Consider the following 26,337-nt stretch of genomic DNA (forward strand, 5'->3'; position numbering starts at 1 on the left):
TGAAATTATCCCGCCCACTAGGATGGCGCCACAAGCTCCTGCCAGCGCTTCGTCTTTGAACTGTTCTGTGTTCTACTCATGTTGTTCACTGGAATGTTCCACCTCCCAAAACTTGAGCATCCGGATAGAGACAGCAGGATTGATCACACTGATTATTTTATTTGTTGAATTCTTTCCCATTCAACAAAACAGTAGAAAAATGCTGGCCAAAAAAAAAAAAAGACCCTGAGAAGTTTCCCTTCAACCAACGAGATTAATATGTTTGTGAGTCCCCAAAATAACTAACAACATAAAAGAAGGCAGCTGGGGTGTAGATAAAGTTCTTCATTTGTCTTAGATGTACTACAAGAAAGAAAAAAGTCAGTGTAACCACCAAAACGCGTCAGGACAAAATTCATACGCTCTGAACCAGTAGAAAGATTCGGGGTAACAGAGGAACACAACGTGGTCTGGTGATGCGAGAGCCTGTAGGTGAGGAGCCGGTCACACCCAGAACTGAACCCTGACGTTGGTCCTTACTAGTGAGGGGGCTCCATCAGGCTGGATCTCTGGGGCTTTGTTTCCTCACCTATAAAATGGTATTTGGCTTCCAGGCATTAGAGATGGTATGTGTGAAAGGACCTAGCACAGTGGCTGGCCTATATTGGGCACTAGATAAATGACGACTCATATTATCAATTATGCATTCAACAAACTGAAGAAGAATATTCACAACGACAGTACAGTACTTTTCAAAACTGAGAACAGGCTGCTTTAGGGTAATGCACCAACTAGGCTGGATTCCCAGCTCTGCAACCTACTAGCTGTGTGACCTTGGGTGAATGGCTTAACCTCCTTATGCCTCAGTTTCTCTTCTGTTAAATGGGATTAATGCTATTGCCTAACTCTTAGAATTGTTATGAAGCTTAAATGTGTTAATATACATAAATAACTTACCACAGGGCACTCTGTGTTAGCTGTTTGTCCCCTTGCCCCACAGTTGGAAACACCCACACCAAATCCACTAGGTACAGAGTTCCCACCACGCCAAGCCACTGGCTCAGGTCACTACACTGTTTTTCTCTTCCCCTTTGAGGATAGATCCTAAGGTCTCTGGGATAGGCCTGAATGCGCACTGGCTATTTCGCTTCAATTCCTTCCTCACCAAACCCTTTCTCCATTTAACCATTCATGAATACTTACACCCCTGAATTAAACCACCCGTAACTACACCAGCCTGACTCTTCCTCCCCCCACCAAATGCTCCACCAGGAAAAAACCCAATTAGCTGTGACCCAGACATTTCTGAGTTTTGGGGTCACTCTGATGTTTCCAACTTTCCATTTGACCCACTATTCCTTCCTGGAGGAGATGGGCCCCAGCCAACAAATCTAAGTCACAGATGGCAGGGGGGCCACAGACTATATTAGCTTGGGATTCAGTCCTCCCAAGGTGAATGTGCAGGCTGAGAGCAGGGTCAGGCAGGCTGGCTCCACAGGCATGCAAACTGCAGTCGCACAGAGCTGTATGCTCATAAGGGCCTCGTACCTGGTCTAATGCTCTGCTTAACATAGGCCTCATGGTTTTAATTTGTACTGGGCCCCACAATTTATGTAGCCAGTCCTGGTCAGGTTTAATGTCTGGTTTTTATGTTGATACCTGTGGGATCAGCTGCGCAAGCTTGCCCCATCTCTTGGACCTTAATAAGGCAGAATGATTAAGATCACTTCTTCGATTGGAAGGATCTTAGTTTAAACACATTGATCAAAACTGACATCAGATGAAAGAATATATTTGGAAGAATAAAAAGAAACTGATAATAGTGGTTACTTTCTGGGAGGAGGAATTACTTTTTACTATACAGCCTTTAAGAATATTTAATTTGGGGGCTGGCCCGGTGCAGTGGTTAAGTTCGTACATTCCACTTCAGCGGCCCAGCGTTCACTGGTTCAGATCACGGGTGTGGACCTATGTACTGCTTGTCAAGCCATGTTGTGGCAGGTGTCCCACATATAAAGTGGAGGAAGCTGGGCATGGATGTTAGCTCAGGGCGAGTCTTCCTCAGCAAAAAGAGGTGGATTGGCGGCAGATGTTAGTTCAGGGCTAATCTTCCTCAAAAGAAAAAAAAAGAATATTTAATTTTTACCCTCTACTTATATAACCTTTCAAATAAATTTAAGGAAAGATTTTTAAATATCAACATACCAATTAGCATCTCTATCTCTACACTGAGTCTCTTGTTTCCAGAGCAGCTGTCTTTGGCCAGCAAACCCATCCTAATGAGTGGGAGTTGTTTTACACTGTTTCAAAGAGCTCTGGAGATAAATTATTTCCCATCAGAGGGTTTAAATTTAACGGAAAAAGAGCCAATGATAGAAGCTGCAAAATTTGGTTGGTTCCTTGTTGCTCTTTTAGACTCGAAACATAGGGATTTTTCTGTGAATACTCAAGGGTAAGATAAATTCATGAAGACAAAGCAATAACTGGCTTCTGTTTGACTGCAGGGGTGAGATGTCATTAAACATACACTGTCTACTTGAGTGACGGCATCCATACCCTTGAGCTCCGGACTCTTTCTTAATTTATAATCACCTTATTCATGATGAATCCTTAGACTTAAGTTATCATCATCCCTCATTTATATAGTTAAATATAGAAAATATACACCCACGCAAGAGATATAAGAAAGCCAACATCCAGAAAGTGATTGAAATATGCTTCTTGTCATTGGTCCAAAAACGATAAAAAGATCTTTTCCTTCTTAATCTCCAGTCAGGAACCAACATGTACTTGCAAGCACGCACAGCCCCACCACAAACACCAGTTCAGTCCAACAAAGCAGGGGAGCTCCAGAAGGAAAATCCAAGCCTCAGAAAAACCGGTGCTGACCTCCCAGAGAGACCTACCAACACCCTAAATAGCTCTTGTCTGAGCATAGGTGTTAAACGAATTCACATAATGATAGAGAGTGTGCATAATTTCTAAAAAGATACTGGCAATTTTGTCCAGAGAAAAAATAATCTTTAACACTTGCACTAACTTATTTATAAACTGTTTATTAACAAAAAGTTAATGTCTTTTGCTATCAAAAGAAAAAAAAAAGGGAGAACAAAACAAATATGTATATTCTAGCAACGAAATACGACAAACTAATCAGAATGCAATTTTATTGACAGGACAGACATCAAGTCCATCGTTTATGTGGAGGGAGGGGGTGTGAACAAGTCCAAAGTCTTATACTCTGCACAGCAGCCCAGCAGGGCTGTTGTCACTAGAGGTGATTTATCAAGGGCACCCCATGGGAGGGCAGTTCCTGGTGTAGCTGCCGGAAGAGCATTGCACACCGATTCCTCTCTTGGGTCCTCCCCAGGGTATGGTAGAGTCTGGCCTGGAAGTAAACGACATCTCTGATTTGCTCTTTGCAGTCAACCTTTGCAAAATAGTTCTTGGCTTCATTGAGGTTCTCAATGGCGGCCTCCAGAGCTGATGGAAAGTGGGGAAAATACCACACATTTTTAACTGAACACTTCACATACAGTTTTCAAAACTTAATATCTACTTTTATTAATTTGACATGAACCAGATACGTTTATATTCTACTCTTTGAGAGGAAAAACATATATATACTAGGGTGAGGTTTTTAAAAGGTCTTTAGTCCTGATTTCTAGCCTGGAACCTGATTCTACAGAGTTAAAATAGCCATCATTTGTCCTCAACCTTCATGCCAAGCATGCATGTGAAAGCACTTTAAATGCTGCATGAAATTTTAACATATATCTGTGAACACTAAGAACTTAAATACTGTCCCCAATTTAAAGTCTTTTCTAAATCTTCTGGGTCCGAAGTTTTAGAAGTTTTCTGTAACAGTAACAATCTTTCTATTGATTCCTACCTTCTGCTTTCTTCAGTGGATCATAGGAAGCTGCTGAAGCCACTTGGCACTTGGCCACCAAGAACATGGCCCGGCCTTTGTCCAGGACAGCCCCATCAGCCAAGATGGGCTCAATGGCCATGTGGAGAAGACTTAAGGCCTGTTCTGGGATTCCAAGGATGAGCTGAAAAAGAAACATCGTGGCACTGCACACACCCACACCCGCTGCCCACAAAGGAAGGCCTTCATTCTGGCTCTTCTCTGCTGAACGGCATGTCTGGCTTGCCTTGTCCCCGACATGTACTACATAATAATATGCACCACACTCCTAGAAAATAGAATGTGTGACAATCTGATTTCAGACTATGATAGATACAGTAGGGAGTAGTTATTCACACTATGGAAAGATTTTTATCTTTTTTTTTTTTTTTAAAGATTGGCACCTGGGCTAACAACAGTTGCCAATCCCTCTCTCTCTCTCTTTTTTTTTTCCCTGCTTTATCTCCCCAAACCCCCCCTGTACATAGTTGTATATCTTAGTTGCGGGTCATTCTAGTTGTGGGATGTGGGACGCCACCTCAACGTGGCCTGACGAGCGGTGCCATGTCCGCACCCAGGATCCGAACCCTGGGCCACCACAGCGGAGTACGAACTTAACCACTCGGCCACAGAGCCGGCCCCAAGATTTTTATCTTTACCAAAAGATTCAGCATCAAAATTCTTTCAATTGGTGATTCTCAAGAATTGAATTAGCCATGTAAGAATCATTGTGGGAAGGGGAACCACTAAGAAAATAACTCAAAAGTATATAGTAAAAGAAACAACAAGGGAATTAAAATGGTACACTAGAAAACATCTGTTTAACACAAAAGAAAGTAGTAATGGAGGAACAAAAAAAAAGTAAGACATGGAAAAAATAGCAAAGTAGAAAAAGTCTTTTCTTATCCATAATTACATTAAATGTAAATGGATTAAACTTCAATAAAGGCAGAGATTGGCAGAATAGATGAAAAAAATTTTAAAAAAAAACCATGATCCAACTATATGCTGTCTACAAGAGGCTCACTTTAGATTAAACGACACAAATAGGCTGAAAGCAAAAGGACAGAAAAAGATATTCCATGCAAACAGTCATCAAAAGAGAACTGGAGTAACTATACTAGTATCAGACAAAATAGACTTTAAGTTGAAAACTGTCACAAGAGACAAAGGACATTATATACCAATAAAAGGGTCAAGTCATCAAGAAGATATAATTATAAATATATATACACCAAAAAACAGAACCCCAAAATATATGAAGCAAAAACTGACAGAATTGAAGGAAAAATAGACGGTTCAACAATAAAAGTTTGAGAGTTCAATACTCTCCTTTCAATCAAGGATAGAACAACCAGACAGAAGATGAGCAAGGAAATAGTAGACTTCAACAACATCATAAACCAACCAGCCCTAATAGTCATCTATAGCACACTCCGCCCAACAGCAGCAGAATACACATTCTTCTCAAGTGCACGTGGAACATTTTCCAGGATAGACCATATGTTAGGCCACAAAATAATACTCAATAAACTTAAAAAGAGTGAAATCATACAAAGTGTCTTCTCTGGCCACATGGAATGAAATTAGAAATCAATAACAGAAAGGAACCCGGAAAATTCAGAAACAGAGGAAAATTAAACAACAAACCCTTAAATAACCAATGGGTCAAAGAAGAAATCACAAGGGAAGTTAGAAAATACTTTGAGATGAACAAAACTACAACATGCCAAAACCAATGAGATTCAGTGAAAACCTATGGGATGCAGTGAAGCAAATTTATAGCTGTAAAGACATATATTATAAAAGAAAGAAGATCTCAAATCAATAAGCCAAACTTCCACCTTAAGAAACTAGAAGATAAACCCAAAGCTAACAGAGGCAAAGAAATAATAAAGATTAGAATGAAGATAAACAAAATAGAGAACAGAAAAATGACAGAGAGAATCAATGAAACTAAAAGTTGGTTCTTTGAAAAGACCAAGAAAATTAACAAACTGTTAGCTACACTGACCAAGAAAAAAAAAGAGAGAGGACACAAATGACTAAAATCTGGAATGAAAGTGGGTACTTAACTAACCTGACAGAAACGAAGAGGATTAATGAGAACACGATGAACAATCGTATGCCAACACCTTAGATGAAATGAACAATTTCTAGAAAGACACAAACTACCAAAACTGACTCAAGAAGAAAGAGAAAATCTGAATAGACCTGTAACAAGTAAAGAGGCTGAATCAGGAACCAAAAAACTTCCAACAACGAAAAGCCCAGGACCAGATGGCTTCACAGGTGAATTCTACTAAACATTTAAAGAATTAGCATCAATCCTTCTCATATTCTTACAAAAAATACAAGAGGCCACTATTTTTGAGGCTACTATTACCCTAACACCAAAGCAAAATAAGCTATCACAAGAAAACTACAGACCACTATCCCTTATGAATACAGAAGCAAAAATCTTCAACAAACACTAGAAACCAAATCCAGCAGCACATTAAAAGGATCATATACCACAACCAAGTGGGATTTATCCCAGGAATGCAACAGTAGTTCAATATACAAAAATCAATCAACATAATACACTATACTAATAAAATGAAGGAAAAACCCAACATGATCATCTCAATTAATACAGAAAAAGCGTTTGACAAAAATCCAACATCTTTCATGATAAAAACACTTAATGAACTAGGAATTGAGGGGAATGTCCTTGAACTAATAATGAGGCATCTATGAAAAACTCACAACTAAGATCATATTTCTTTTTTTTTTGCTGAGGAAGATTTGCCCTGAGCTAACGTCTGCTGGCAAACTTCCTCTTTTTTCTGTATGTGAGCCGCTGCCACAGCATGGCCACTGAGAGACGAGTGGTGTAGGTCTGCACCCAGGAACTGAACCCGGGCCACCAAGGCGGAACACGTTGAACTTAACCACTAGGCCACCGGGGCTGGCCCTAACACCATATTTAATGATGAAAGACTGAAATCTTTCCCCCTAAGATCAAGAGCAAAACAAGGATGTACACTTTTGCCACTTCTATTCAACACTGGACTGGAAGTTCTACCCAGGGCAATTAGGCAAGAAAAAGAGGTAAAAGGCATTCAAATTGAAATGGAAGAAATAAAACTACCTCTATTTGCAGATGCCATGATCTTATATACAGAAAACTCTAAAGAATTCCCAAAAAACTGTAAAAGGTAATAAACAAGTTCAGCAAAGTTGCAGGATATAAGATCAGCATACACTACTAATGCACAATCCAAAAATGAAACTAATTTTCAAAATTCCATTTACAATAGATCAAGAAGAATAAAATACTTAGGAATAAGTTTAAGAAACTGCAAGAATTGTACACTGAAAACTATAAAACACTGATGAAAGAAATTAAAGAAGACCTAAATAAAAGACATCCTGTGTTACTGGGTTGGAAGACTATAATATTGTTAAGATGGCAATACTCCAAACTGATCTACAGATTAAGCAATCCCTATCAAAATTCAACTACCATTTTTGCAGAAATGGGCAAGCTGATTCTAAAATTCATATGGAATTGCAAGAGAACACTCATACCCAAAACGATCTTGAAAAAGAAGAACAAAGTTGGAGGACTCTTACTTCATGATTTCAAAACTGAATACAAAGCAACAGTAATCAAAACAGTGTGGTACTGGCATAAGGACAGATACATAGATCAATGGAACTCAGTCCAGAAATAAACCTGTACATCTATGATCAACTGGTTTTCGACAAGGGTGCCAAGACCCTTCAATGAGAATAGTCTTTTCAACAAATGGCACTAGGACAATTGGATATCCATATGTGAAAAAACGAAGTTGAACTCCTACCTCACACCATATTCAAAACAACTCAAAATGGGTCAAAGACCTAAATGTAAGAGCTAAAACTATAAAATCCTTAGAAGGAAACATGGGCGTAAATCTTCATGACCTTGGATTAGGCAACAGTTTCTTAAATAGGCTACCAAATGTACAAGCAACAAAAATAATGGATAAATTGGACTTCATCAAAATTAAAAACTTTTGTGCATCAAAGAACACTATCAAGAAAGTGAAGGGGCTGGCCCTGTGACCGAGTGGTTAAGTTCACACGCTCTGCTTTGGCAGCCCAGGGTTTCGCCAGTTCGGATCCTGGGCGTGGACCAAGCACAGCTCATCAAGCCATGCTGAGGCAGCGTCCCACACGCCACAACTAGAGGGACCTGAAACTAGAATATAAAACTATTTTCTGTTGTATGGGAGGCTTTGGGAAGAAGAAGAAGGAAAAAAAAAAAGATTGGCAACAGTTGGCAATAGCTGTTAGCTCAGGTGCCAATCTTTAAAAAAAAAGAAAAAAGAAACAGAAAGTGAAAAGACAACCCACAGAATGGGAGAAAATACTGCAAATCATCTGATAAGGGTCTAGTATCCAGAATATATAAAGAATTCTTACAAGTGAACATCAAAAAGACAAATGACTCAACTGAAAAACGGGCAAAGGACTTAAATAGACATTTCTCTAACTACACCAATGGCCAATAAATACATGAAAAGATTCTCAATATCATTAGTCACTAGAGAAATGCCAGTCAAAACCACAATGAGGTACTACTTCACACTAGGATGTGTGCAATAAAAAAAAGAAAGGCAAAATAACAAGTGTTGGCAAGGATGTAAAGAAATTGGAACCTTCATGCATTGCTGGTGGGAATATAAGATTTTCTACAATGTAGAAAACAGTTTGGCAGTTCCTCAAAAAGATAAACACAGAATTATCATGTTAGTAATTCTACTCCTAAGTATACTCAAGAGAAATGAAAATATATATCCACACAAAAACTTGTACAGGAATAATAATAGGAGCATCTATTCATAATAGCCAAAGGATGAAAACAACCCAATTGTCCATTAACTGATGAAGGGATAAATGACATGCAGTACATCCATCTGCTGGAATATTATTCAGCCATTAAAAGGAATGAAGTAATGACACTTGCTACAACATGAATGAACCCTGAAAATATTACACTAAGTGAAGAAGCCAGACATAAAAGGCCAGATATTGTATGTTTCCATTTATATGAAATATCCAGAACAGGCAAATCTATACAGACAGACACTAGATTCGTGGCTGCCAGGGGAAGGAGGGCGGCAGAGAGGGGGAGTGACTGCTTAATGGGTATGGGGTTTCTTTTCGATGTGATGAAAATATTCTGGAATTAGACAGTGGTGATAGCTGCAAAAACATTGTAAATATTCTAAAAACCCCTGAATTGTACACTTTAAAATGGCTAAAATAGTGAATTTTAGGTTATGTGAATTTTATCTTAATTAAGAAAAAAAGAGGAAAAAGAAACTGAGGAAGCTGATAAGGAAAACAGATTCCTAGGCTCCTCCTCTAGAGATTCTGACTGACAGGTTCAAGGCAAGGCCAGATATATGGATATTTTTTAAATCTTCCCAACAATTCTCATGCACAGTTTGGGGAACCTCTGCTTTAGCTAGGAAATTCCTCTAGTGAGTTCAAAATTCATTCATTCAATTAGCATTTATTAAAAGCCTACTATGTATGGGTCCTACTAGGCACCACAGGATACAGCAGGGAAAAAACAGAGTCCCTTCTCTCATGCCTTTACATTCTGCAAGAGGAGACAGAAAACCACATAAAATACAATTCAATTTCCAAAACCGTTCAACAAACACAGCTCCCTCATTTCTTTACTCATCCCCTTGTTCAATCGAGCCTAGCTCCAGCCCAGCTAGTCACTAATATGATGCAGATGTCCTCAATGGAGTGGCGAGTCCCCCTTACTAAACACAGCTCAGTAAAGCCAATGCCACTGGGAGGTGTCATGTGTCACCAAGTACACAACTCCGGACTTCCGTGGAGGGCTCTCACAAGGACACTACGTCCCCAGACTTCAATATTAAGAAGTGAAAGCTCATTATTATCCTTTCAAAAACCAAAAAGTACTAACAGACTCGCCAGTTCTTGAGCACAAACCTGTGCTACAAAAACAGATCAGCTTACCTGGGCAAAAGCCAAGTTCAGCACCGTTTCGGAGGCCAAGTACTGTAGCCGGTACTCCTTGGAGAGCGCCAGAGCCTGCAGGAGCACGGGCAGCGCGATGGTGGGGGAGGAAGAGCGCCAGTACAGCTCTGCCACGGACAGCAGGACGCTGCCCGAAGAGGAAAAGACGGGATGAGAACGTCCAGCACAGAGGACCATCCATGAGAGACGCACGAGAGACCCCTTACCTGATCACCATTTCTGTATTCCTAATTTTCTGACAATGAATCAACAATTTTTGTAAAAGCTGGTGTGCCTCTGACATTTGGTTCTGAGCTTGTAGTACAACGGCTTTTCTGGTACAGAAACAAAAGAAAGACAACTGGTTATGTTGATGTTTTGCAAGCGTTATAAGTATAGTCACTTTCAGGGTTAGAATCTCTATTCCCTCAATTAGACTGTAAACCTCCCAAGAGGAGGAACCGTGCCTGATATAATTTTCGTTAAAAGAAAGAAAAGGGTGTGTGTGTGTGTGTGTCTGTGTGTGTAAGCCCAGACATGTATACACCAACATACACACACACATGCAAGAAAAAAACCTGGAATTACAGACATCAGAATGTTAGTGATTATCTCTGGGTGATACTTATTTTCTCCATTTTGCTTATCTGTATTTTCTAATTTCCTATAATAGACAGATAATAAATAGAAAAAAAGTATTTTTCCTAAGCTAAAGTTAATAAATTAATTCACACATAAAACAAATAAGAATAAACCCATTTGAGAATGACTTCATTCTGGGGTTGAAGTTCTCAAAGCTTCTTACCTATAGACACCCTCTATGCTGTTAAGAGCGGTGATTCCTGTAACAAGTGAATCAGCCAAATGATATTTGCCATCATTCATTGCTCTGTCAAACTGTATTTTTTGATCACACAGCATCCATAACTAATGAGAAAAAAAACGATTAGGGACAAAAAGGCAAATGTTCTCATTATTCAACAGGGATATAAAAGTATTTTGGCTTGCTTAGCAAACATCCTTATAACAATTCACACATATCCTTTTTTTTGAGATTAAAACATTTAAAAAAATATTTCAAGTATATGAACAAGCAGTGAGAATAAAATAACAAACATGTGTGCCAATCAACAACTTTGTCAAATCACAACATTTTGCTTTATTTGCTTCAGATACTATTACATGCTATTGAAGTCCTTTGCAAATTCCATTCCCCTCTTTTTCCAAAGTAAGCATTGGATTTGGTGTTTACCTTTCCCATTCATGTTTTTAACTTTTACAACATGCATACTTAAACAATATAAAGTATGATCTTGTATGTTTTTAAACTTTGTATAAATAAATAGTATCATACTGTACACATCCTTTCACAACTTGATTTTAAGCTCAAGATTATTTTTCTGGGACTTACACATGTTCATACAAGTAGTTCTAGTTCATTCCTTTTCACAATGAATATAGTTTTCAATTATATAAATATGCTACAACTTATCTATTCTTGTGTTGATGGGTATTTAGGTAGCACTGGTTTTTCACTCTTCTGGAACAGTGCTGCAACAAGCATTCTTATACATCTCTCCTTGTACAAGAGTTTATCTCAGTTATACAGCAAGCAGTGGAAATGCTGGGTTGTAGGACATATGCACCTTCACGTTAATATAGTGCCCATTTGTTCTTCAAACAGGTTATACCAATTTACACTTCCCACCAGTAACGGATTACTCTTTGATCCACACCCTCACCAACAACTGGTATTGTCAGATATTTTATTTTTTATTTTATTTTTTTTTTAAAGATTTTATTTTTTCCTTTTTCTCCCCAAAGCCCCCTGGTACATAGTTGTATATTCTTCATTGTGGGTCCTTCTAGTTGTGGCATGTGGGATGCTGCCTCAGCGTGGTTTGATGAGCAGTGCCATGTCCGCGCCCAGGATTCGAACCAACAAAACACTGGGCTGCCTGCAGCGGAGCGCGCAAACTTAACCACTCGGCCACGGGGCCAGCTCCCAGATATTTTATTTTTGGCCAATCTGATGGGTAGGAAATATCTCACCGTTGTTTTAATTTTCAATTCCCCGATCACTAGTTAGGTTGACCATCTTGTCATATATTTATGGGCCATACATGTTTTTGTTGTGAACTGCGAATTAAATTTTTTTTTTTACTGTGCACCTTTTAAAAAAAATGGCTAGAACTGTAACCAAAAATGTCCCATCGTATTAGAACTACCACAGAACCACACCTAATTCTTTCTTCCCCACAGCATCCCTGGGTGCTATCTTCTTTTACTTTGTTTGCTAACCACCTTGCTACCTGGGTACTTGGAATTCAGATCGCAGCCTGCTGAAAAGCAACAATGAGACCCCAGCTCGGCTCCCATGCCCATGGGCTCAGAAGGCTGAGAGGGGCCGGCCTGGCGGCATAGTTCTTAAGTTCGCATGCCCAGGATTTGTAGGTTTGGATCCCAGGCATGGACCTATACACTGCTCATCAAGCCATGCTGTAGCAGTGTCCCACATGCAAAACAGAGGAAGATTGGCACAGATGTTAGCTCAGGGCCAATCTTCCTCACCAAAAAAAGAAAGAAAGAAACTAAATAACATCAAAAAAAAAGAAGGCTGAGAAATAAACCTAATGAGGCAGGGCCAACACCCCAGGGGAATGGCAGCCTCAGGGACCAGCAGTGGCAGAGTCCCAGGCCCTGGTCTCTTCCAATATCAAATTCCCTAATCCAGTGAAGACTAAACTTGGTAAGGGAAGGAAGAGAAAGAGGGTCTTACAACAATTTTCTTGGTCTCATCAGGGCTGGAAATTGGTACAATAAGGAACAGAGGGCCTAGGACTCTTTTATAAAGTTTACTCCTTCTGGGTACAACATCTTCCCAAGAAGTTATTCAATTCTGGGAGGAAAAGATTAGAGTTGCCAAGTAAGAGACAAAACAACAAAACTGAAACCTAATTCTTGATCTATCCAAGGACATTGATGATTTATTTCCTTATTCCCATATAGTCAGAGATACAAGGAGTACTAACTTAAGCCAGGAAGACAGGAAGAAAAGAAGTAGAGGCATTGCTCATTGTATTGCACTTTGCTTTATTGTGCTTTGCAGATAATGCATTTTTCACAAGACCCTCCACCAGCGAAAAGATGAGACTCACCGAAGGCTTGGATCATGATTAGCATTTTTAAGCAATAAAGTATTTTTTAATTAAGGTACATAGTTTTTTTAGATATAATGCTAATGCACATTAATAAACTGCAGTATAGTGTAAACATAAGTTTTGTATGTGCTGGGCAACCAAAAAATTTGTGTGACTCACTTTATTTCGAACTTCGCTTTATTGCAGTGGTCTGGAATCGAACCTGCAATCTCTCCAAGGTATGCCTGTACCCTACTTTAAATCTTAGAGTTTATTTCTCAGCCTTCTTTTTTTTTGATGTTATTTAGTTTCTTTCTTTCTTTTTTTGGTGAGGAAGATTGGCCCTGAGCTAACATCTGTGCCAATCTTCCTCTGTTTTGCATGTGGGACACTGCTACAACATGGCTTGATGAGCAGTGTATAGGTCCATGCCTGGGATCCAAACCTACAAATCCTGGGCTGCTGAACCAGAGCATGCGAACTTAACAACTATGCCACCAGGCCGGCCCCTCTCAGCCTTCTTGAACAGAGCTCTCAGAGTCTCATATGGACCTATGTTGACCTCACTGCACAGATGTCATAGAAAGGAACCAAGACACAACAAACTGAGGGGACTCTAAAATATTCCATTTTGACAACAATACAGTAAAAACACTCTTTTCAGAGATACATCCAATGCCACGCAAAAGGCAGTTACCTGAGCATGCTGACTATTAGGCGGGAAGCGTTCCTTCAAGTGCTTTAACACTTCCGAAGCTGCAGCGAAACAGCCCTAAATAGAAAGATGCGATCTGATTAGCACACCTGTGTTGAAACCACACCTGCTGCACCGCACACCAGATGTGATATGATTCACGTGTCCTTGGTGCGGCAACCTGGAAGACACCAGGCAAAGACTGTCAAATATCCAAGGGCCATTTTTTTAAGTTCTAATACATTTTATTTGCTTATTTAAAAAAATATTTTTAATCATACATGTAATACGTGTTCACTCTAGAAAAAAACTTACAAAATATATGTAAACAAGAAAAAGACAAATTACTTTTTAACCCACCAAAGATAATTACAGTAATGTTTTGGCACGCATCCTTCTACACTTCTTTTATCCACATAAATATAAAACATATAAATATTCCGAAAACAGGTCTACATATACTATTTTTGTAAATTGATTATAACACTGTTTACTACATGGTAGGCTCTCAATAAATATTTTTTAAGCGAATTCAACTTGCAGTGTCGACAAATACAAATCTATATCATTATAATGTTTTACATCAAAATAATCTCCTAGTTTGAGATATTTTGGTTGTTTCCTATTTTTTCCATTTAAAAAAATGCTACAATGAATATCTTGGTGCATATATCTTTGCATACTTGTCTTATTATTTCCTTAGGATAAAACATTACAACTAGAATTGCCGGGCCAAATGGGAGGCACTTTTAAGCCCTTTGATATATATTACTAAACTACCCTCCAGAAACGTACCAAGTACTTTCACACCAGCACTCCATGCCTTTCTCCTCCCCCAAATTTAAGCATCTTTGCCTATCTGACTGGTGAAACTGCTATTTCATTACACTGACTTGAACTTCTTTAATGACTAGATTGGAGTTTTTTCATGATTTTTGGCCATTTATGTTTTTTCTGTGAATAAATGTTCATGTCTTTTTTATACTCTTATATTGTCGGAATGTTTATCTTTATCTTATTGACTCCAAAAGCTTTTCAATTTGTCCCACTCCTTTGATTAGGTAATATACCTTCTGTCTGTATTGCTCAGAGTGCAAGTGAATTTCATCTAACATAAGTGGAAATTACATTGAATTACAATAAAAGGTCACTAATGTTTTTATTCTTGTGATTTTAACTGGCCAATCTTGCCAATTATTTTCATCACTGCCATAGGGAGATGGGCACGTGGACCTACATGGGTTGTCGTCAAACATTCCGGCCAACTAGCGAGAAAAGTGCACACGCTGCAGTACTCCCCAAACCATTCCCACTGTGACCTGCCAGTCCTGAGGCTGGGAGCGGAATGATACATGACAGCCCAGAATTACGCAGAAAGAGCAAAGGCGGCTGGCTATCTCAGTACTTCCTCTGGGACGCAGGAGGAAGCTCAGACACAGCAGTTCAGAGCCCCTGACTCCCTCATAGGTTCTCCAGAGCCCCCGTCACTGCCACGCCAAACTGCAGCATCCAGTTTATCTGGAGATCCATTTCAGAACACAATGTGAAGCACATACAAGGGAAATCAAAGGGCAAATGGAAACTCATGATAAAGCTGCTTTCTGTGTAATTAAAAGGTGACCGTCACCAGCCCAGTGAGTATATCTACATGGTGGATGTTCTAACACTAGAAGCTAGGTCTTTCGAAGGCAGGTTGAGGAAAGGGGGGAAGGGATTGAACTGAAATAAAGAGGCCACTGACCATCTTCCAGCTGTGCAATTAAAAGGCTTCCTGACACATCCTGGCCATCGAGCCAGGCAATGATGGGGACAGCAGGTTTTTCACATGAGCCCAGAGATGAAAAGTGGATGAAGATGGAAATATTAACATAGATCCAAAGCATGGTTAACTTTCAGGGTCTTACTCCCAGGAAAAATCACAGAACTCTTAACAACTGACCTTGTAAAAAATTTCAAGGCTAAAGAATTGAGCCAACAGGCCAGCCCCGTGGCTGAGTGGTTAAGTTCATGTGCTCCACTTTGGCAGCCCAGGGTTCACCAGTTTGGATCCCAGATGTGGACCTAGCACCGCTCATCAAGCCACGCTGTGGAGGCATCCCACAAGGAGGAACTAGAATGACGTGCAACTAGAATACACAACTATGTACTGGGGCTTTGGGGAGAAGAAGAAGAAGAAAAAAAAAAAAAACCATAAGATTAAAGAAAAAAAAAAGAATTGAGCCAAGACAAGATTTCTGTCAAGTAGTTTTCCATGCCAGTAGAAAAGAAAATCAATTCTATCCTACATAACTCAAAGAGAACTAAAGGAAAGTCATTCCACTGTTTAAGGGTGGGGTCAGTTGGGAGAATCCTACTTCAAAAAGCCACACGGAGACACTTTAAATGGGTGAACTGTATGGAGTGTGCATTGTATCTCAATAAACTTATTGGGGTAAAAAAGTCACATGGGGCTCACATCAAATATCCAACTGAGTGTTCACTGACTCTTTTGTTATCAACTGCTCCACTTAACCACGGAGCCAGAAGAGGGAAAGAAGCAATGTTAAAGAGGTTCCAGTGCCGTTAAGAGGGGAAAAAAACAAGAAAGTGATGAGCATGCAACATTTCTGGAGGAAAGCAAACAGCAAGTGCAGCTGGCCTACTGTTCGACGTCAGAAAGCTTGGCCATGCTTCCCAGGTACAGGAAGAAAGCGGCTGATGATGGCGCACACAGAACCCAGCAGCTAGAGCCAGCCATCCCCTTGGTTTACACAGCTACCTAGCGGACTGTAAAATGCTAAAATAGGGTTAGCAGAGGGAGGTATTTATAGACTTCTGAGAGGGGTAGAAACCACCCAAAGATCTTTAGGCTGCAGATTACGGAATATTGAGTGTTATGACACAACCTAACAATCATCATTGTACCACAAAAAGGTGGAGAGAAATAATTTGATCAAGGAAATGTACTTACAGCCAAAGCTGTAGTGAGACAGAGGGCTTTAGGTAAGAGGTTTCCCTGACCTCTTTCCATGAAAGGAGATAATTCTGAGCGAAGAAGAAAGACTAGAGCAGCATGAGAGCTGTGGTTTTTCGTTTTATTTTTTGAGGAAGGCTAGCCCTGAGCTAACATCTCTGCCAATCCTCCTCTTTTTGCTGAGGAAGACTGGCCCTGAGCTAACATCCGTGCCCATTTTCCTCCACTTTATATGCTGGACGCCTATGACAGCATGGCTTGCCAAGCGGTGCCACGTCCGCACCCAGGATCTGAACAAGCGAACCCCAGGCTGCCAAAGCAGAATGTGCGCACTTAACCACTGTGCCACCGGGCTGGCCCCTGAGAGCTGTTTTAATCAATCCCCTCCAAAGAGAATCAGGTAAAATTACTTGGGCTATAAATCAAAGTTATGTCCAATTCCACTGTCCTTCTTTGGAGTCAATCAGACTCGGGCTGGAGACCTAAGTGGCATTTACTGCTTATGGGTATAGGACTTAGCTACCTGGATCTCCGTTTCTTGCTCTGTAAAACAGGGATAATGATGAAGGTGACCTCAGGGGCTATGGTGAGGATTCAGTAAGATAATACACGTAAAACACTGAGCACAGGGCCTGGCCCAGAATAAATGTACAACGAGCATGAGCTACGATCATTTTAGCTGTACTTTTATTATGTTCTCCCTTTTCCTATAAACATACACAGCTCTATTACCTTAAATTTCAAAGATCCTTCTTTATTCTACATGTTACATGGAAACAGCTAGCCTCTTATTCCCTTCACTGATGCCCAAAGGGATCCAAGTTCAACAAACTTTGCAGACTCTACACCCAGTCCATTTCCACTGGCGGGATTGCACCTCTTCAGCCACCTGCATCCAATCAGACCTGTCCCAGACATGTCCAGTGCTTTTCTCAAGCTCTAGAGGGAAGAAATGGTGGAGCCTCCATTGCTCCAGAAGCACACTGGCCCGGCCACCCGCCTACCTGCTCCGCGTGCAGCTCTGCAAGGTGGCAGAGCGCAACGGCAAATGACTCGGTGTTGTTCTGCTGCACGCCCGCATTCACCGATTCCAGGCTGTTCATGCTCAGCAACATCTGGGCTTGCTGCAGTGCCATGGTGCTGGGTGAGGAGACGGAACAGGAATCCCCTTCAGTCCACAGACCCAGGCTACCCTCAGCCACGCCCTACAGCTATCTTGAGTGGAAACTGACGGAAGTTAGGCTCCGGCTTTGTCAGAAAGCTGCCTCCCAGCGCTGGTTCCCCACCCTCAGAACAAGCAGGGTGGAAAAGATCCTGGGTGTGCAGCCTTAAGGGAAATGTAGCAGCTACAGCACAACCAGGAGCTCCAAGCTCCAGACGCCCCCCGCTGCCTCTAATTCTCCCTGTGGTCATGGGTAAATTAGTTTTCATGGGTAAATTCAGACCGGATGCCATCCTGGCACCAGATGCTCTGGCAGTGTAAGCAGCAGCCAGGGTCTGCAGCTGTTTCAGACCAAATAATGCCAAAAAATTATCTCAAGTACAAAAACAAGACTTGTAAAATAGGCATTTCCTTTCATTATTGAATTCCTAGGAACAGCAGACTGTCTAGGTGAGAGGTCAGGTAGTGACAGGGCTCCAGGATTAAAACTCTGGTTCAGAAGCTTACTTCCAAGCTAAAGGAGGCTAAATGGAAATTAAACATGAGGCTGCAGATATCCCCTAGAACACACCTTGGCTAACTGGGAGCGACTTTCTTTACATAATAGCTTTGGGGTTCAGGGGGTGCTCCACTTGAGCGACCATGGCCCATGCCTCCTGCAAACGAGAAGAGGTTCCTGTCTGAGAGCACTCAGGCACAGCGCCTGGAGTCAGAGGACCTGGGTTTGCATCCTGGTTCTGTCACTGTTAACTCATTTGTGATCTTGGGCAGATCAGATGTGTGCGCCCTGGTTTACGAATCTTAGAATGGACATCAGCCACCAGTCTGCGCCCTGGTTTACGAATCTTAGAATGGACATCAGCCACCAGTCACCACACAGAGCAGTTGGGAGGAGTAAATAAGAATGGGCACAGGAAAAAACTTTGTAAAGTCTGAGCAAAGTACAGAATGACTTTAAACTAGAAAGCATTGTCTTTAATCCCCTGCACAAACAACTTCCATCAAAGGAGGAAAGACTGTCTGTTTGGCCTTCATAGAACCAGTTTATTAGCTTCTGCTCATCTCTACAAGGATTCACGCCCCCACAGCCTTCACAGTCTGCTTGAAGACCCACCTGCGGCCGTAGAGCCTCCAGATGGCCGTTTTCTGTGCGATACTGATATCGATGAGCTCTGACAGGCTGTGTTTCCAGTGTAGGAGGTCGGAGTCCTTTAGGGCATCCATAAGTTTGTTTGCTGTCTTCCCAGCAAAAGCCCTCTGCTGAACCAGGGACTGTATTCCCAGGGAGGCGAGGTACTAAGGGGACAGACATATCCACTCAAGACAGAGATTACATGACGGAATTTGTTGTGCTCTTCAGAAATCTGGCCTAGTTCACATTCCAGCACATGTACAGTGACAGCACTATCTACAAGGAAAGTACCAACCGCCTGCCCCTGCCCCTGCCCCATATGAGGCATGTTCCTGAAAAACTAGGGGTGGGAGAGGCTAATGGTACACCGAGAAGAGCCAGGGCTTCGACATTGATGGACCTGGACTTACACACTGCCTCTGCTGCTACTGTGTCACTTAGCTTCTTAGCCAAGCTTCAGCTTGCTCATCTGTAAAATGGGCATCAAACCTATCGTAAAGAATTACTGTAAGGATTAAAATGAAATTGTATATGGCAAACAGTGCTGGGCACATTATGTAGTAGGAGATTTTAAAACGATGCCTGTTATGAGCATAGTTATCTTTTCATTAACTTCTGGTATAATTTTCAAGGATGAAAGCTCAATTAAAAAAAGTCAGCTTAAATCCATAATAAAAATTGTCCTTAAGAAATCTATCATTTATTTTAAGGAGCCACTTACTTTTGTTGTTATGATCAATTCTGTACATGTAAGTTTCCTTTCCCAGAAATGAGTCAAATGGACAATTTACAGATTTAAAAAGCATATACATTAAATTATTAGACACATTACTTTCGATCTTACTGGACTCTGTTGCAAACTTTATGAGACAGAATGCTTAAGCAGTTTCACTGTCAATGGTTAAGTTTTCAGCAGACGTTTTTGAGACAGAACAAGGTTCTTTGAGCAACAATAATCCAGATTCCAACAGTCATTACTACTTCATGTGTGGAGACTATGCCCTTTCAATGCCCCCCAGTACGTGTCACTGAGGATTATAATTCAGGTCCTTCCCTGTCACTCAAATGAGAAAGGACGAATCTGCCCATCAGGTTTACTGGTTCCTGGCTTTGTTTATTGTTTAAAACAAGGATCAGCAAACTTGTTCTATAAAGGGCCAGACAGTAAATAATTTAGGTTAGCAGGGTCACATTTGGTCTCTGTTGCATATTCCTCTTTGTTGTTTTTGTCCCCCAACTATTTAAAAATGTAAAGCCCCTTCTTAGCTTGAGGGCCATACACGAGCGGGAGTGAGCCAGATCTGGCCCACGGGCTGTAGAGTTTGCCAATCCCTGGTTTAAAAATGAGCCTTTCTTAAATTTTTCTAAGTGACTATGTGGAAGTTAATGTTGATCAATAAACTAAACAAAGATCTCATTAAAATGATAAATGCAACTTTCACAGATGTTATAGGATAAAGGGAACAGGGAGAAACCTATCAAAGGAATTCAGTGGTTTGATTAATAATTAAGGTCACATGCAACTACCAAGAATTAAAAACCACACCATTTATTTAAACAATCTCACAGAAAGATGAGCCTTACCGGTAACCCAAAATGGACTGCTTTCTTCACAGAATGCTCTAGCAGAACATAGCTATCGGATCTCTTCTGCCCCAGCACATAAAGCCAGCTCTGGCAAGAGAAAGCATCAAAGTATTCCATGATGATGGCTAATGTTCTACTGAAATATCAGTGTGGTTGTAAGGAGGAATTAACAAGGGACAAAATAAATCCTCTGAAATATGCTTTCACAAATTATGAACCTAAATGAAACCCATCAAACATTAAAACTATCAGACTGAAATAAACAAGCCATTGATCTTCACCTCTGACAGCAGTGAGTGGCAAGGGTTCCAGAAAAAAAGCACGAAGCCCCCATATGGCTTGTAATTGAGAAAGCGAGATTCTCAGGTGATGATTGAGTTGTGTTCTGCTTGTGCTTGGTGTTTATGCCTCTACAGAACAACATCTCATGCAGTTACTAGGTGTTGGATACCCCTTCTGTTAGTGCTAATGTTTAATGCGGTAGTTTTGCGTGGCAAGTTGCTTTAAAATTTGTAGAGAAGAAATGCCCCCAGTGCAAAACAGATGTCAAGAATGAAGAAAGGTAGGGGCCGGCCCCGTAGCCAAGTGGTTAAGTTTGTGCGCTCCACTACAGCGGCCCAGGGTTTCACCGGTTCAAATCCTGGACACCGACATGGCACTGCTCATCGGGCCACACTGAGGCAGCATCCAACATGCCACAACTGGAAGGACCCACAACTAAAAATACACAACTATGTACCAGGGGGTTGTTGGGAGAAAAAGGAAAAATAAAATAAAATAAAAAGAATTAAGAAAGATAAATAAATATGGGTTGCTTTTCCTTAATTCCCATGACCATTTAACTAATTTGCCATCACTGCTAAGAAGCTTCCACCTGCAAAATAACTCAGTACAAATGGGGCCTTCCAAAGGCCAATTCAACCCATAGGCACAATTTCCAAGACAGGAGGGTGGCCTCACCAAGCAATGCTGGAGACACACGTGATCGTTGGACTCCTGGGCAATCCTAATAGCCTCCTGCAGGGCGAGCTCTGCCTGTTGACTAACGACAGACGGAACATTAATCTCTCATTAACAACCACAAACACGCGCAAGCGACGGTAACAGGGAGTCATCGGTAGCGTAATTCACCAGGGTGTAGGCCTCTGGGTTGGAAGTTGTAACTGTGGGCTTATTCCCTCAGAGGCACTCCCCTCCCCAGCAGCGAGAAACATCAACAGTGGAGACAGAGAACATGTCCCTTCTAAGGTGCGTTTCTACTGAAAGGGGCATGCAGTAACGGCTCTCCTTGATCTCAGCCCCTAAGATTTTTATTTTAGTTGTCTATCACTGAGGGGAAGGGCAAGGAGAGGAGACCGTATTTTACTTTTCATTGCATTCCTTTCTGCATTATTTAAATTTCTTTTAACTGTGGCATTTGACACTTTTATAATTTTTTCAAAACTAGTTGTATAAAGTAGCTTGAGGATATCCATTTCTAAGATTTTTTTTCTGCTCATGTGGTTCCCCTCCATCTGGAATGTCTCCCCCAGCCTCTCAACTTCCATGGAAATTCAGCCAACTATTCTTGGCCCCACTTAGCCCTCACTTCCGCAAATGCCCCAGAAATGCTATGTGTACCCCACCTTATGGTGCTCAAATACTACTGTGTATCACCTCCTATTTATTTAATCTGTGTTAATTTTATTTCTTCAACTAGTTTATAAACCTGTAGAGGTCACGGGCGATGCCTGAAACTTTGGGTTTCCCAGTGGCAAGTTAGAGAATAGTAGTCCTATTAATGCTGGGTCACTGAGAATCTCAAATAGAATCAGAAATTCTACGGGTATCACTTATTTAGGGAAAAATTTACATAACAAATTTTCTTTCAATACAAGCAACAGCCTCACACAATTTTCTCTTTTTTAGGAAGATTAGCCCTGAGCTAACATTTGCTGTCAATCCTCCTCTTTTTTGCTGAGGAAGACTGGCCCTGAGCTAACACCGGTGCCCATCTTCCTCTATTTTGTATGTGGGACGCCTGTCACAGCATGGCTTGATAAGTGGCGTGTAGGTCCACGCCTGGGATCTGAACTGGTGAACCCCAGGCTCCTGCAGCGGAACACATGAACTTAACCACTATGCCACTGGGCTGGTCCCCTCACACAATTAATTTTAATTGGGGAGAGCTGAACTGTTCCTCAGTAACTAATTGTTTGAATAAAGAAACAAGATATTTTACCTATTTTACATTTCTTTTAATGCTGAGATGCACCAGAACATAAGCCACTTGAGGGCAGGAAAAATATCTTCACACACAGGCCTTCAATAAATATCAGTTGATTTAACTTTATTAAAAATCTGATGACCAAATAGATAATCTTATGTTTAGAAAAAAGGCTTTTAGGATAGTTGTACAGATAGTATGCCAAAACAGGACTAAAGAGATTATTTTTCCAAGGTAGGAAGAAATGGTAGACTACCAACACAGAAACTTCAAGAAAGTCAGGCAAATCTTTGAAGGACCTTATGGTTTTCCATTACTGCTAACTGGAAAAGCCTCTGAGAAAAATTTTCAGTACAAGAGCAGGAGGCAAAATGATTGTCATATCTGGAATGCACTGGCTATCTACTCTTTTCAAAATGCCAGAGTAGAAAGGTCTGTACCCTCTAAACAATGGCTTACCTATATCATTCAGGGTAAAAGCCAAAGTCCTTAACTAGGCCTACAGGACCCTAAATGCTGACCCCTGCCACCTCTATGACCTCATTCTCTTCTATTCCCCCCTTACTTATAGCACTCTAACCACAACACTTGCTCCTCCTCATATATAGCAAGTAAATCCCTGCCTCAGGGCCTTTGCACTTGTTGTTCTAGCGGATTAGAACATTCTTCCTCCACATACACACAGAGACTACTCACTCCCTCAAATCCTTAAAATCTCCATTCAAATATTAAGATGGCAGAGGTTAGGGAGGGCTGAACTGCCCCCTTAACATTGAAACCAATTTCAATGTTAAAGAGATTTACCAATTGAGGAGTGAGTGATCTATGCGCAAAGCTGGAGGAAGCATGCTACTTATGAAAACAACAGCACTCCCCATCATCACTCTCTAAGCCCCCATCCCAACCTGTCACCACCTGAGACAACTGTGTTGAGTGCTGTTTATTGTTTATCTCCTCGGCTGTGAGATCCATGAGAACAGGGTTTTTTTCTTCTTTTTTCACTACTGTATCCCCAGAACCTAGAAGAGTACCTAGTACACAGTAGATATTCAATAAACAGCTATAAAGATTTTTAAGAACCCTCTACAATTTTGCTAGCTAAGTGACAGAGATTTACACAGGCCCATAGCTTCAGGACTAAAAAAAGAAGCCTGGACCTGAGTAAATCAGGAATTAATTAGTAATTAATTCCATACAGTTAGCTGCCTATCTATTGATAACGTTGTAAACATAAAGAAATTCTGTACATCAACAGATTATTTGTATCTAGAAGGCTGTATACAAATTTCCAAACCCTAGAACAAGCTGTTTGTAACACAGAAATAGGTTATTAGTAAATATTACAAATGGCTTTGCTACTCATTATGAGTACATAAAAAATGAAAGGCCATGATCAAAGGGGTTATTAAAGCTGGGCAGACAAAAAGAAGTTGACTATTAAAAGATAACACGGGGGGTTAGCCCCGGTAGCCTAGTGGTTAAGTTCGGTGCACTCTGCTTCAGCGGCCCAGGTTTGGTTCTTGGGCTCGGACCTAGACAACTCGCCTGTCAGTGACCAAGCTGTGGCAGTGGCTCACATACAGAAAAGCGGAAGACGGGCAACAGATGTTAGCTCAGGGCAAACCTTCCTCAGCAAAAAAAAAAAAAAAGAGAGAGAGAGAGAGATAATACAGAATCTCACAAAATCATGGAGTTTTAGAGTAGCCTTAAACATTTTTTGTCACAAGCATCAATCTGACCCTTGAATTCCTTTAATGATGCCCCTGCTGTAGGCTTGAGCACTCCACTGACCCCGTCCTCCGATAGGTCTATACAAGGAAACTTCTTCCTTGTAAAGAACAAAAATGTTTTGCCCTTTAACTTGCACTCACGAGCTCTCCACCTTCTCTAGTAGTCACATCCTCCACTAATCCAAGCACTTTTCACATGACCTTTGACCTCAGGAAGATGTCAAACACATGCTGTGCTAAATCATTTATTCTCTAGGCTAAGCGTGCTCACGTCCTTCCCACACTATCCATGTGACCTGGCTGTGAGTGCCTCCAACAACACTGTTTCCCACACAAGCGCCAGCTTGTCCACGTCTCTTTCAAAATGTGACAACCAGGTGTTGCTCGGCCCAGACAGCAAGGGGCAGAAGTCCCAATTCTCGAACTTTAGACGCTATGCTTCCACTAATACACGCCAGAGTCTATTCAAAGATGCCTGTAGCAGCCACATTTCTCTCAAATGGGAAAAAGCCACTGGGGGAGGGGGAGAGAGACTCTTTCAATTAGAATTTCCTACCTTTTCATCATTATTCATATTACTTCATTGTTTTCAAAATAGCCTCCATATTTTGAAAGTTTTTATCCACTTAGCTTTACTTTCTAAACAATAATTGGTCAATTTTCCTATTTTGAGTCATTAAAATCATAGGCATATCTCAGCGACGGGAGAAGCCAGCATCACCTCACGGAGCCGCCTGAATTCTGTCCACAAGTGCAAACACGTGACTTTCAGTAAACTGTTTGGTCTTTCACCCAGTAAAGGCACAACTTCCTTCTGGCTTTTCAAAATACTCAAAACAGCTTTTACATCCCCATTATTACCTCAGAAAAATCCTTCTGGGAATCTCTGCCCTAATGACCTAATTTCCTTTTAATTCAATGGCTGTTGTTCTTAGAAGTAATGAAAGAAAGAGGCCGCGAACTAAGAGAGCAATGCTAGCTCGAGACAGCAGGGGGCAGACCACTCAGGCAGAAGGTTTTCACGAACTCTCATCCAGTGCAGAAAAGCTTCCCTCTTTGGAAGTTATGGACAAGCCCAGCTTGAACAGTCTCTTTCTTTCTTTTCTTCTTCTTTTTCTTAAAACAGCATTTTTTAAAAAATGCATCTCAATTACCATTTGAGAGTGAAACATAAACTCACTAGTGGCCGAAGCGGCAGTGCAGGGCGGCCAGGTTCAGGGCGGCGTATCTCAAGCTCCTGCCGTAGCCCTCTTCCCCGTTACTTTTGCTTTCGGCTCCAGTAAGAATCAGGCGGTCGAAATAATGAAGGAGGCTGTGTGTTGAACTGAAAACATCTTGGACCCGGAGGTTGTTTAAGTAGCTGAGGTAGTGCTAAAACAGAAACAAGCACCGTACTTCAAGTGTCGTGCTAAGACTAATGCAGAGAATTCCACGGGCTGCAAACCCCCGTGCATCCCCCACCCTTCTAGCAGGATGGTCATAGTTTAGCTTAATCTCTTCTCCCCAGGCAGAATACAACAGGTTCAGGATACACTGGTTTGTCCCCTCGCCAGGGAGTCCCCAAATGAAAAACGGGAGTTCCATCAGCATTTGTGCCAGTGTTTATCCTAAATATACATCCGCTATGCCACTAATGATGTTCAGACCCATGGGTGAGAAAGGGTGGAGGGGGAAACTCAGCTAGCTCAGCTATTAAGGAATATTGCGAGTTCAGAAGTAAAGATTTTAAAACCTGAATCACATAAAAATTACAAAATTAATTTTTCTGAATGTCCAAGTTAAGAAACAGTGAGACTTTTACCAGTTTACTGAGT

General features: G+C 41.1%; 1 protein-coding gene across 2 annotated transcripts in view; it reads right to left on the bottom strand.

Moving 5' to 3' along the window:
* Nucleotides 1–3,129: 3,129 nt before the first annotated feature.
* Nucleotides 3,130–26,337, bottom strand: part of ANAPC5 (anaphase promoting complex subunit 5) — a 38,333-nt gene continuing 15,125 nt past the window's right edge. Inside the window, exons 7-17 of one of the 2 annotated variants that reach the window (XM_001495879.6) lie at nt 25,704–25,894; nt 21,548–21,629; nt 20,585–20,674; nt 18,983–19,164; nt 17,711–17,846; nt 13,757–13,831; nt 10,725–10,846; nt 10,147–10,254; nt 9,920–10,067; nt 3,872–4,034; nt 3,130–3,462 (exon numbers count right to left, since the gene is read on the bottom strand). In XM_001495879.6, the coding sequence (XP_001495929.1) occupies nt 3,251–3,462; nt 3,872–4,034; nt 9,920–10,067; nt 10,147–10,254; nt 10,725–10,846; nt 13,757–13,831; nt 17,711–17,846; nt 18,983–19,164; nt 20,585–20,674; nt 21,548–21,629; nt 25,704–25,894 (1,509 nt within the window). In that variant the 3' untranslated portion in view covers nt 3,130–3,250. Of the gene's footprint in view, nt 3,463–3,871; nt 4,035–9,378; nt 9,528–9,919; nt 10,068–10,146; nt 10,255–10,724; nt 10,847–13,756; nt 13,832–17,710; nt 17,847–18,982; nt 19,165–20,584; nt 20,675–21,547; nt 21,630–25,703; nt 25,895–26,337 lie in introns of those variants that run through there. The other variant, XM_070220196.1, reaches the window with a different exon arrangement.

The sequence above is a fragment of the Equus caballus genome, chromosome 8 (assembly GCF_041296265.1).
Source record: "Equus caballus isolate H_3958 breed thoroughbred chromosome 8, TB-T2T, whole genome shotgun sequence".
NCBI lineage: Eukaryota > Metazoa > Chordata > Mammalia > Perissodactyla > Equidae > Equus > Equus caballus.